This window comes from Drosophila eugracilis, unplaced genomic scaffold (genome assembly GCF_018153835.1).
Source record: "Drosophila eugracilis isolate 14026-0451.02 unplaced genomic scaffold, ASM1815383v1 contig_353, whole genome shotgun sequence".
In the NCBI taxonomy this organism is placed as follows: domain Eukaryota; kingdom Metazoa; phylum Arthropoda; class Insecta; order Diptera; family Drosophilidae; genus Drosophila; species Drosophila eugracilis.
Window position 1 is genome coordinate 646,014 of NW_024573209.1, and position 13,914 is coordinate 659,927.

Consider the following 13,914-nt stretch of genomic DNA (forward strand, 5'->3'; position numbering starts at 1 on the left):
CAACGCTCTAAGCGAGAAAAGATGTGGAGTTTTCATCTGAAAGAAGCGTGAAGGTGTAGGCAAAGGTCGACGTATGCAAATTGCATTTTAGGATTCTGGTCGTTTGTGGTTCATTGTTCGGCAGCTGACATTTAGGCGGACAACAAAGAAAAACCGGCTAAAAGCTGAAAACCAAGCCGGCCGCTAAATTTTCAACAAAAAAAAGCAGAAAAAACCTGAACAACTCTGTTTTTTTTTTACTTCTTCTCAATATCAAGACACATTCGAAGCTTCATTAACATAATTGATGCGCCATTGGACGACTCTGCGGCTGCGGCTGTGACTCTTCGAGCCATTATATTGTCTTCATGGCTTGGGGCAGAGCGAATCGTTGGACAGGTTTTCCGGCGCATGCTCGTACCGCCTAACCGGTTTCCAGTGGCCAGTTACAACGCTCCACTATCCAACATCCCCAACTATGAAGCTCTCATCTCCAATTCTGTCTGCCCCAAACCACACTGTAATTTTCAATTTCATTTCGAGATCTCCGCTTGACGTTTTGTCTTGTATTTTGGCCGCCAGCGAAATCAAGAACCTGGCTATCTGTCATCTTCTGAGCCAACTTAATGGAGAGTCAAAAGCCAAGTACTGCGGAAAAACACACACATCAAGACAAAATGGAAAACGTTCGATTTATCGAGTGGTTAGAGAGCTGCTATTTATCTAAGTGGAGTGCTTAGGAGGGGGAAATTATGATTGATAAGTGAATGTAGGCCCGGCGAATGGCAATCGATGGCTTAACTAGGCGATCCAAGTGGGTCATTTAAATGGGTGTGATGTCAGATCAACTGGAATTAAATAATGAAAATAAAGATATCTAAAGGAAGTTAGCCCCTTAAACATATCTAAAAAAAACTTAAGACAGAAAGTCTCTTTGACTCATCACAGATCCTCGCTTAGCAGTTCGGACACGCAGGTCTTGTAATTATAATTTTCGCCAACCGCCGGCTGTCTATTATTTATATTCGCTATGAAAAAAGGCAAAAAACGAAAAGGAAAAACATGGCTATTAATTATGGCATCTGCTGTTCGATATGCGGGCAGCTGCTGAAAGTTAATGAAATTTTGCGGTTGAAGCTTTTGACTTACATAAAAGTGGCTAAACGATATCAATCAAATTTGCTTCTTTTTATGTTATTACATGATTCGATTTATAGAGCAGCAGAAGGAGACCAATATGCCTCCAAGGCAAACAGGTTCGCCCCAGACAAACTCGGCCGCAGGAAGATAAATGGCAGACAAAGGGAGAAAAAAGTATATATAGGAAAGTCGGGGGAATAATAATATCCTCATAATGCAGTCGCGGCATCAACAAAATCTATATAAAGGCAATTTATATTGGAGTGGTAGAGAGGAAAAAGAGTGGCTGTAAAAACGGCAAGGAACCGAGAGAGCTGCCTCATAAAATAAAATTCAATTCAAAGCCATCTCTCTCTCTGTGGCAGCTAGAAAATCATATTTGATATATATATATAGGACGACGATTCACTTTACAGAAATGCCACATATAAATCAGCACTAAAATCCAACTCCATAGAGCGGAAGTAAAGAATTTTTCAAAATAGAAATGAAAACAAACCGAAAACTGAAAACTGAAATCCAACTCGGCAATCTGACAGCTGCCTTTGGATAGAGAACAATGGCTCGGGACATGGCTATTGATATTGGTACCCCGGGTATTTCCACTTGATTCCTTTTGCAATTTTTTTCCACTTTTCCATTTTCCCATTTGCTGCACCTCTGGCCTGCAATTGTCCCCTGGAATCGAACTGAGGCCACAGACGAACTCAACTGGCTTTTGTTGCATTTTTCGGGCCATGACAGGAGAATGTTTTCCTTTATTTTTCCACCGCCCTCTGCCACAGGCGACATGTGATGTTCGAAGAGGAGCGGATTCAGCCACAACTCAACTGATATTAATTCTGTTTACCTTGATGACTTCAGTTCGGTTGAGTTGGGTTGGGGAAATGCATTGAAACTTTGGCCAGCCACATGTTTCTCGCTTGTAAATATTTAATTGAAATCGATATGGGGGGCGCCAGAGAACAAAGTAGTTGCCGGTTGAACAACTGCTCAGTATATATATAGTGGAGTATATATGTATAGAAGAGAAGATGACGAAATTCTAGTTAACTCCAGAGCTCGACTATTTGGTTAAACTCAATTTGCGGCCACACTGCAATTGCACTTCAAAGCGGCACCCGCAAACTCACCCACTTTCATTTATTGGTCTTCTTGCTAATTAGCGGCCTGACCTTAATCACTTAAGAGTTTACACAAAAAGCCACCATTTCCCAACTGAAATTCTGTATCTGTATAGGCACAAGTTCTCTTCTCGATGACGCAACTTTGTATCTTTGGAAATTGCATTGAGAGAACTTAAATCACAGAAAAAGTTGCAACCAAAGAGATAAGATAAAAACTCTAACGATAAGTTTTGGTTGGCCTGCCAGGCAAAAAACAAAAATAAAACCAAAATCTTATACAAATTTACGTTAGTAGAGTAGATCTCAGAGTTTTTTGGTTTTGGCCACGCGCTCGAACACTGAACGGCTAAGGAAAAAAATAGTTTAACCTTTTTTGGTTTTGGAGCTACCAAAAATGGAAAAATTACTCGAGAAATATTTCAAGTTTTGTGTTTTTTCTTATTTATTTATTTGTTTATTGATTTTTGATGTTGTTGTGGGCTGATTTTAGAGGCGACATTTAAAATGTTCGACTGTCAGCTGGAATTATTTTGGAGTTATTTATGGCGATGATTAGACCTTGTAAGATGAAAGACTGAAAAGATGACTACCAGCAGGTAGAATGGAGTAGATTCTTCGTCTGGTTTTGGGATGACTAACCATAACTTCCGCCTTTCGAAAACTCCTCTATTAATTATGAAAGCCGCCGTCGGATCGAAGCCCCCTATACCAATTACAAACGCCACTCTCTCATCGGGCGCGAACAATGCAACGCTTTGTTGCCACCACACACTCAGGGTCAATGCATGTTGCATGTGGCATACGGTCTGTGTGTTTACGCCATCCTCGACAGACAGCAGACAGCAGACATCAGGCATCAGAAATCGAATCTGACAGCTTAAAACTAACAAAAGGAAGCATCTTCTTGTATTTTATTGCTAATTACGATTTATAGAAGACAAGAGCAATGATCTCTATAAGGATCCATCTCTAGCAACCATTTGCAGGGGTAATTAAGGCGCCTGAAAGAGTTCGCTAACTCTCAATAAAAAATTATAAATAATTTCGCACTCAATTAAATGTCTCATACACAGTCGAATGCATATATGCACACAATTATATACATATATATTCTGGTTCCGCTTGGTGATCTTGTTGGCTTTTTTCATTGGTTTTTGCACTTGACTCATTTTTCCAACAAATTATTGACATTCTTTTTTCCGATTTCTTCTATTTCTAGGTAAGTTTTCGCTTTGACATTGATCTTCCGGTGACTTCAGTTAGCGGAAAGCTTTTCATATAGCCTTGCCTTAAGTTCAGTTTGTGGTTCTTTGATTGCCTTATCGACGACGTGAGTAATGCACCTTTAACATTCCAAGTGATCAGGAGGAGGAAGCACTTGAGCTGCTATCAATGGGAATCCATTGGGCTGAGATGGATCGCGTGAATGTTGCTCTCCGCCCCCTCTAGTTGTGTTGATGTTTTTCCAGTTTTGATTTTTGATTAATTGGGTGGGCCCAGATAACCATGCAGGAAGTTAATTTGTTTGGCCCGGCAAGAGCATGCAACACAGGGGCAGAGATAGATACGCCCGCCGAAGGTGCTCCACATGTGAATGATGCACTCGAATGCAGAAGCTTCGGCAATCGTGAGAAATGAGGAAATTATACCCTGATGGGCATTTATTTCCTGTTCACAATTTAGAAGAGAACGAGATTTGATGGGAAAAACTGTTTTTGAAGGTTTAAAAAGCAAGAAATTACCAGTTTTCGAGTTTTTACAGATTTTCTTTCTTTTCCTTCGTTAGGAACTTATAACTTTTGGAAAACAGGTACAAAGATTTAAGAGATTTTATTTAGGATTTTCCTAGGCTTCTTTTCCCCACTCAACTAGTTCAAGACCTTATCTCGTATTAATTTGACCATTTGGCAGACTTAAATCGAAAAATCGTCAAACTGGCTTTTATAACTGGCTTCCTTATTTGTCAAGTTCTTATCTGTTTGTCATTGCGCACTCCTCAGCATTTCAATTAGGCGCCAACAGTCAGTCGGTCGTCCCAATTTACCGGCTTAGCAAGGAAACCAACCAACCAACCAACCAGCCGAGCCAAGTCGGAGTTAATTTCATTAGCCATCTAGTCTGGTCTTTGGACACACTTTCGTTGAGTCTTGGCCTCCACAACTTCGATCCGTTTTGATTCGATTCGAGCCGATCCGTACCGACCCTCGACGACTTTCACATGCGAGTTAATGCACTGAGCAAAAATGTTTAGGAAAATATGATTATGTGGGAAGAAGTTTATGTTTTGTGGATATTAAAAATTGGATAAAAGTAAGAATTAACAGCATTTAGTGGTCAGTTAAGCTGATGTTTGGATAAATATGAAGAAGTATATAACTTATTTGTTGTGCTGATTACTTGGAAAGATCATTTAATGATCATTTTTAGTAGAAATAATTTATATTTTAGGAATGAAAACTGAGTAGATGCATGTTATATCGTTTTTATTAGACCACCACTTAAATCTATATCATAAAATCACCAATCAAAGTGTATCTTGTAAATATATTTTTACATTAACATTTATTTTTCCTCTGCTTCATGCTCAACATCCAACCATTGACGACTCTCCAAGCACACGATCTTTTTGTGTTGATTTAAGAAGACGATTCGTGGCTTTTGCAAATTACTTTCATTTTCTGCACAAAAGTTGCTTGGCTTGGCTGTTTAGAAATTGCCATGGCTGGGAGAAAATGCCTTGGCTAACAAGTCATTGACAAACTGCCAGCCAAAAGCTGAAGTTGTGGACAAGCTGAGGATTAAAGCCACCCAGTAAACACCACTCCCTGCCACCAGTCTGAGTAGTATCAGAGTATCTTAGTATCTCTGAGTAACTTGACTGGGCCTAAGTGTGTCATGCAAATTTTCCAGCTGCTCCGCTTGTAATTTGATATTGTCATTAGTTTGGTGTGTGCGCACTCGACTGTGGAGCTCTCGGCTCTCTGAGTCTTGCCTTCTACCCACTTGGACAAGGAAGTATCTTTGTATCTTTTTTTTTTTTGTTTGCCGTTTTTCCCCTCATGCGAAGCGCTGCACTTGACAGCGGCGATTATGTTACTGCTGTGGGTGGTGGTGGGCCTTTGCATTATGCATGCCATGACGCTCATTAGTGCGGCTTGTTGAAGATGAGAAAGGGCAGTAAAGCGGAGGCAAGGCGGGGAAAAGCGAGCCAAAAGAACAATGGCACTAAATTGCCCTCAAGGCAAACTGCTCTCTTTTCCCGCTCTCTTTAAATTAACTGGAAAAATCTGAACTGCCCGACTTTCGGTCTTCCATCAAATCCTAAGCACTTGTTTTTCTTTTCTCTTCCCCCCAAAACATCAATGACAAAACTTTTAAATGGTTCACTTTTTTGAGGGATTGCAACAGTTTTCAGTGGCATGCCACTTAACTTAAATGTCAAATGTCAGTTTGTTATATTTCCCAAGAAGCAAAAACGTTTTTTTTTTACCAAAATAAATCCACAACCGACTGATGCTGATGATTTTGCAAAAACCATAGAAATTAGCTCTTTAAATGAAGAATGACACTTTTAGTGCCCCTTCCATGGTGTCGAAAAAAAGTGTATTTACGATTCGGGAGGGGATTTTGGTAAAAAGGGGAAGTGAGACAAGTGTTGACAGTCGCTTGATGGCGTTGAAATGTGAAAGTCAAGTGGGGAAAGATACTTTTTGACAGTTTCCTGAGGAAGATTCAGCAGGCAAGGGGTTGGGTTGATGGTAATTAGTTTACATTTCAGGCAATTCCATTTGGAAAATATATAAGTAAATGGCAGATTTGTGGGCTTTAAATAGCTTCAAAGGGAATTCGATTAGGCAGTAGAAGGAAAGAGGTTTTCCACTTAAAACTTAGCATAACTTCCATTAAATGTACCTGCAAAAAGTTACTTAAAATACAAAAAAGAATATTTCGAAATTCATATTTGGCCACTAGTTATTATAAAATTATCTCTCTGAGTAATCTGTTTATGTTTCAAATAACTTTTTAGATTAAACTCAAAGCCACAGCCAGTTTGCATTGCCATAAGCAAGTTATTTCAATCGAAATTGCTTAACTCGAACGATTCGATTGTATGGGACCCAAACCATGTTTGTTAAGGAGAACCGTTAAAATCGGCTGTATATATACCTATATATATTTATTAAAGAGAGAGAAAAACGAGACAATAAACAATGGCAACAACGGCATCAAAACATGAATTTTACGATAAACTGACCTATCAGCCGCAGCAACTCGACTATTTTGTCCACTTTACGATTGGCCACATTAATGAAATTTATTCACTCCGGAAGACCACATCGAATGACTAAAAAGCGGAGGGGAGGGAGTCAAAACCATAAATACAAACCGCAGGCATTTTAATTTTTATGTTTTAACATGAAAAACGCTTCGCAATGTCACCCAGCAGCATCAGAGCCCCAGCAATTTGCATCCATCAGATACAGTTTATTTTGCTTGGTGCTTATTAAAAAAAAAAAAGAAGAAAAGCAAAAAAAAAAGATCACAAAAATAAATTTAAAAGTTGCAATTTGCATACAAATCACGTTTCGAAACAATTTGGCCAAAAAGCAGAAACGAAAATGTATTTTTGATTCGTAATAAGCAAAAATTTCTTGAATGAACTTGCGTCAGTTGTTTTGACTGCGACGGGCAACCTGCAGATACAATAATACGTAGATACTATATGTAGATTTGCGTATTTGGGAAAGATCATCAGATGATTCAGTTGTCGCTGATCTGGCCGGCAGACAGCTTTTGAATGAGTAAGCCTGCTTAGCCTGCTTTTATGGAAATTTATGGCAAATAAAAAACAAAACACAAGCAGCGCGAAAAACGAGATACTTTCGCCTAAGTTGTGGCCGAGACTAATTGTTGAGAAGCCAAGTCAATTAGTCAGTTAGTGAGTGGGCAGGACTGTCATCTAGCCGGGTAATTGTTTCAGGGGGGAATGCCTTAATCTGGTGCAGAGTTTCGGCCTTCGCGGAATTCCAACTTGCATTTTTCTGTAAACGTTTGAGTTTGTTTTTTTACTTTTTGTTCGACAATTAAATTAATTAAAATTCACGCTTATGGCACATTTTAATTGCCGATGAAAACAACTGTATGTTGTGGCTCCAAACCAGAGAAATTTTAAACTCGAACGCATCTTTTGAGAGACCAAAGAGCTGCTCCTGGCGACAATCATCAGCTGTGCCGGGTAAATAAATGCAATTAAATAAGGTGCACTGTTTGCTGTATTTATTTTCATTAAATTGGGGATAAATATACATAACACTTTCATTAAAAACCTTTAAAGAAAGCAAGCCTTTAACATATTTACTTAAATTATAACAACTTTTCTCTCAATGTCGTAATTACCAGACAAATGACAATTGCATAAGCCTGAAAATTGAGACCCCACCCCTTGACACCCTCTTCAAAGTTTTTCTTTTCTTGGGTAATCGTTGCTCAAGTAGTTCAAGATACACATTGTGATAAAGACTCAACTGTAATTTCGGTTTTTTGTTTCTATTGTGATTTCATTCATAATTCTCTGACTCTGACTCTGACACATTTCCAGATAGCCGCCCGCCCATCGAGAAACTTTCCCAAGACTTTGTTTTGTTTATAATTCGAGTACAATATTCCATAATTTGGCAATGTCTTTGAACCCATTTTGAAACGTGTTAATGTGCATTTGGAGCTTCTCGCCCGCCGACCATTACGAAATGCCACACAACTCCGAATTCAACTTCAACTTCTCTAGCTTTTCTCAGCCAGCTTTCGCAAGTGAAATTGTTGGCCAAGCCAACGAAAAGAAAACCAAGTTTTTGTTTATTTTTTTGTATCTTTAATGGGCAGTATAAATTATTTTTTTGTTTATTTAGTTTCTGCCGGGGGTTTTCTAGGGTTTCTGTGTTAATTAGATGAGTCCACAATTCGGCTTAACTGCTGTGAAGAGGGTCAACTAAGCTGGGCTAATTACAAAACTTTACAGAACTCCAGCCAGAAAACTAGAAGTATAATTGGGTTACCCACCAGATGTTCCGTATTAAACTTATTAAGCAACTAAAGTTTAGAGGGGAATCCTAACCATTAACTACAATTTTCCATTTGACAAAACAGCAAATTCTATAGATTTGCTGACTAATGGCTAAAACCCTCTTTGATTCTTTGGAAAACTTTGAAGAATGCCTATGTATAAAGTGTCAAACGGCTTTTTGTATGTGGACCAATTCCGTTTCACTCTTGACATTGACACCAACAACTTTTCCCAACCTCAATTACAATCAATCACACATGTTGTCTGTCGGTCAGCTGGCCAAATACCATTCCTGGCCAGAGTCCAAATGAAACCAGAGTCGTGCGTGTTTTGTTCGAAAATTACAATAATGATAGAGGCCATCCATTCCCTCCTCACTCCTTTTCACGGACAATAGACCAACAAAAACTTTGACCAAGCCAAAGATTTCATTTATCATAAAACTTGGTGGCTCCCATGGATCCTTTCTGCCTGCCTCCCTTTGTATGATAAAAATATGACAAAGGACTCGTCGTGGTTAATGATGATGATGATACCGACTGGCAGGAGACGACTCACTGATAAATCTCTTGAGCCACATGCTTTCCACTGCCACTTGTTTTCCTTTTCCTAGTTTTCCCAGTTTCCCAGTCCAAACGATTTCACTCTCTAGACAAGTTATCGAGCACAAAAGTGGCTGAGAGCTGCCAAAGTCGTTTTCGCCACATTTGAAAATGTCACTCGCGAACGCTTGACCAGTTTTTCATTTTCATTTGGCGGAAAAGCAACTTGTTTTCTCACTGCAAATGATACGAAATATTTGTGTATTAATTATTAATTTGTGGACAGTTAAGGTGTTGAAATTAGCAGCAGGTTTTGTAGGTTTTTTTCTGGTGGGCGTTGATGGCGAACTTATGGTATAGGAAGTGCGTGTTTTAGGCTTAAAAAATTATTTAAAAATCATGTTAATAAAGTGATAATCTACCTATTTTGACACAGAATAAACTGTTATATTTAATATTCTTGCTCTGCATATATCAAACCATTTATCATTCGCCTTGCATGTCATTTGGCTTCTTCATTTTACATGACCCACTTGAGTTATTCCCCCATACCCATGCCCAATGCTTGGAAATCAATGAAGCTTACAAAAATATTTACCGCCCATTAGCACGTCATAAAAAAGTGGGCGGGGCTAAGAAACAAGAAGCACATAGCCATGTATTTCCCACACACAACCTTGCCCCTTCTCCTCCTCAGATGCCAAGGGTCCTTCAAGTACCTACGCTAATAAGCAACTGTTGGGAAATACGAGACTTCTTTACTTTGCTTATGACATATGTGACAGGCGGTAAAAACAAAAGCACTGGAACACATGTAAGACTTCTGTTTGGTGCACTCACAGGGCGGGCGGTATGTATGTATATCTTCCTGAAGCGTAAGTAGTATGGCTTGGATTGGCGGAAGTTGGGAAGTCGTTGGGAAGGGAAACCCCTAGGAGGTTCTTGAGATGGTCTGTTCTGTGGGTCAGACCACCCACCCTCAATGAATTAGGAGAAATTGACAGACTGCAAGGCGGTCTTAAAAAGTGCAACAAGAAAGAAGAACATTTTTCCATATGATTTAGTTTGGTTAAGACTTTCCATTGGCTTACTTAAGTCATCAGAAAATCCGTTCCTTTTGTGTCAAGTCTGCTTAATCTTTGATTATATAAATAATAAGGATAAACAGATTCAAAATTCTAAGCTAGGAAACTCAAAATGAAACCATCTTAAATCTTCAAAGTGAAATCCTACATAGATATAAGACCAGATTTTACTCAAATTATTACAAAGACCAATGTTTTTAAGATAGAAAATCATCAAAAATCCTTAAAAACTATACTGCATTCTCCGCAAACCTTACCATCACATACCCCTTAAAACTTCCTCAATAGATTAGTATACTCTCATCCTCAAGACTCCTCCAGCAACTCCCTTTTTGAAAAAATCAATACCCAACTACTGGCCCGAACCGGTTGCAATTTAATTATTTATAAACAGTTAAGAGCCATAGTCAGAGCCAAGGAAAATCACTTCCCTACCTGCAGGATATGGTAGCCGACAAATGAGGGAACATTTTCTTAAGAACTGCAGCAGGTGCTAGGCGACAGGCGTTCATTAAGAAGGTATCCCGGCATCCCATGGATACGCAGATACATGTGCGGGTGTGCGCCAGCCTGTAGGTTTGTCAGACAGTGTGCCGTCTCTCCTTTCAATCCTTTTTTGTTTGTTTCGACCAACACCCTCTTTTTTGGCATGCATTACCCTTAATGAACTCAGGACACCGAGACAATGTCTGAAGGAGGAGTACGAGGAGTAGGGTTCTACCTGCATCGCTTCCCGGGTCTTAATGTCAGAAGAACCGGGCGCTATTATAAATAATTGCACAAGAAAATAGGTAAAATAGTGCAAAGTTTTCCCTGCCACTGGCTGTTGACAATGGTCGAGTGGCAGCCGAGGCATATTCACCTGGCACAGTTCTCACGGCCCCGGACCGGGGCACAAAATCGCTGGGCTTGTGGGCAGGCTGGCTTGCGTTCGTCTTTTGTCTGCCGGAAAGATTGAGATCGGAAAGTGGGCGGAGGTTGGAGAATGGAGGAGAATAGGGCGACAAACCCAGCGACAAAGGTGTAAATCGATGATAAAAGGAAAGCAAAATATTCAAGATCAATAATCTCTAATCTTAAGGCGAACTATTTCAAAGAAGCGGAAGTCGGTGATCGGACTAGAATGTTTAGAATGTGAGAAAGAGATGAAATGGGAATGATTCTACTTTCCATAATATGGGAGTAAGTAGAATAGGTTTCTTTTCGGTTTGATGAAAGAGAAAATTGAAATTTCATTCTATTTTAGAGTGGAAAAACTGAATGAAAACTTAGGTAGACTTAAAACGGAAAACCTTTCCAACATCCATAAAAGAAAACGACATCTTATGTTATGTTATCTTAGATTCTTAGACTTACTTAAGGAGAGATAATATTTGAGTAATTTTTATCCATTTTATAGAAAGTAGTACATGTTCTCCTTTCACTACTTTTACCCTCACCCAAAAATGCCCTCAAAATAATATTATTTTTAATAATTTAAACAAAAATGAAAGAAGATGCACCAAGATGGTTAAGGAATGCTCACATTTTCCGTAACTTCCCTTGAATCTAATATATTTTCCTTCTAAATACCTAAAACTGACCGCAGCTTTCAATAAAATTTCACCCCCTTAACATTACAAGTGAAAACCAAAATATCCCATTTAGCTGGCAGACACCTTTCAGTCATTTTCGCCTAATCAAAACAACTCATAAAATTGTTCACGATTTTTTTAAACAAAAGTGTGAAGCTCGAAAAATGATTGACAGCGAATTTAATTGAAGCATTGAACCTGAGAGAGTGGTGGTGGCGAGCTGGTTAAAACACGATGCCCAAGTGGCAGTGGCAAGTGGCAAGGGGTAGGGGGCAGGAGATGCCAATGCTTGTTAGCCGGCAGTTGGCTGACCTGGCAACAGCCGTGACAGAGATGTCTCTTGTCATCGCATCGCTCAATCAAACGAAAGTCTAGACGAGTGTTACAAAAGCGAGGACTGAAAGTTGGCTAACTAACGGCAGGCAGGCAGGCAGGCAGGCAGAGCAAAGCTAATTTGACTGAACAGGCCAGGAAACGGAAGTGGAAAGCCTGGTAGCTGGATGTATCTGGACATATATGAAGATGGATGAACTATTGGACAAACTTTACCCACCTGCCGATTCAACAATTTAACTGACAGCCAATTTGGTTAGAGAGTCTCAAAGTCAGTTAGTTGATTTTGGAATTTAGTTTGCGGTTTACTAAACCAAGCCCCCTGTTAGCCGAAAACATCTTGTTAATATTGACTGCCTAATGTTCTTCACACCTTTGTTTGCCCTGTGAATCAGTTTGCGAGTCGTGCCAAAAGTAGCCAAGAGATACACTCCGTTTTCCTCTCTTCATTTCTGCCGCTGATGCGCACATTCACTTCCTCGTCGTGTGTATTTAAATTGCTCATCAGCTAAAAGCGAAAAAATACAAAATTCTAATTTACATAAACAATTAAAGGCAGCGAAGCGAACGAAAATAAAAGCCCGAAATAACAAGAGAAAATTTTTGTGCAAACAAAAAAGATTATTGCACTTGAAAACGGCATAAAAAGCGAGTTACTATTGACTCTGGATGATAATGTATTTATAGAGCGCGTCGCTTTCATTAATTGCTAAAAGCGACAATTAAGAAATTATTACTCATACGCACTGGTGAACGCCTGACCTTAGACTGGCCGTCTGTCCGGGTGTTGTCTGTCTCTCTCTCTCTCTCAGTCAGAACGAGTGTTCAATCGCCCACACTCAATCGCGATCATAAAAAAAAAAAAGCAGCTCTAGTGACAAATAAGTCGCTGGCACACTTGACTGGCTGTCGGCCGAAGTCGCTTTTTTATTTTAATAGAACTCGTTTTGACTTCTCAAAGCAGGCTGGTGAGTATTTTTTGTAGTTTTCCCAGCACTTTTGGAATGTTTTTATTATACAAATTTGTAATATAATAAGCAAATGCATTGGCTGGCCTTGCAGGTGGACAGAGTTAGAGATTTTTCCCAAAAATTCATTTAGAAATGTTTCTGAACTTTTCTTGTAGGTTAAACCTTAAGCAGCTTGAGCAGTATTTAGCTCTTTGATTAAGAGTCAGAGATTCCAATCTTTAATGAACTGATATTCTTGTGAGGTCTTTAAGCTCTTTGGGAGTTTTAAAGAGCTTTAAATTCTACCATTTTATAACTTTGTAATACTAAGTTTTCTGTAACTTCTTTCTCTTTCCAGGTGAGTTCGAACAAACAAACCAATTGGCTAAATTTCGATCAAGAAGTAAGCACTATCATTAGATTAACCTGCCAATTCGCTGCCAACTCCTATCTAGATTTCCTTTAAACTACCAATTTGAGTCATGAAGAGAGTTACTTTTTGGCCTCTCAAATGCCAGTCAGGTTGTAGTCAGGGCCAAAAAAAGAAGAAGAAAACACAACAATGTTAAAAGATAATCAAAAAAAAAATGAAAGAGAAAAACTCGCTGGATTGCAGTTTTCTTGGCCTCTTCTGTCAGGCGTGTCATGCTGTGACCAGAGAAGAAGAAATACCAAAAGACTGCTAAGAAAATACCAGAGCTGTCGCTCGCATGTGCTGCACTCGCTACGTGTTCATGTTAAATGTCATAATCAGGCACGGCCAGGCAGCAGCCACTCTCTCACACCCCGCGTTTATCTAGATACAAAGTTGACTAAGAACAGCATGTGAAATGGTTTTTAGGGGGGGGCGGTCTCATGCTAGGCGTGACCTTACATAGTTGCGGCTAATAGATACACATAAGATACAGAAACATGTGCGGGAAGTTCCTTCGCTTAGAGTCCGCCATCAATTGCAGTTTCCCAGCATCTTTTCGCACATCACCTCTGAGCGCGCTCCTGTCTACTGTCTAAGTAAAAGAAAAACCTCATGATTTTTATCGAGCCCGCATGACGCCATAGTCCCAGGAGGGAGATGGGCATACACCTCGAATGAGATGGAAAACTTGGCAAAAATATGCATAGA

At 39.5% G+C, this 13,914-nt stretch overlaps 1 protein-coding gene across 6 annotated transcripts in view; it reads left to right on the forward strand.

Annotated features, from left to right (window-relative positions):
- The window catches only part of LOC108110733, a 40,768-nt gene that overhangs the window by 11,687 nt on the left and 15,167 nt on the right, over positions 1-13,914 (forward strand). For 3 of the 6 annotated variants that reach the window (XM_017219923.2, XM_017219928.2, XM_017219927.2), the window contains exon 4: positions 13,150-13,194. The exons of the other annotated variants lie outside the window; for them this stretch is intronic. In XM_017219923.2, the coding sequence (XP_017075412.2) occupies positions 13,150-13,194 (45 nt within the window). The remainder of the gene's footprint in view (positions 1-13,149; positions 13,195-13,914) is intronic. 6 annotated transcript variants of the gene reach the window in all.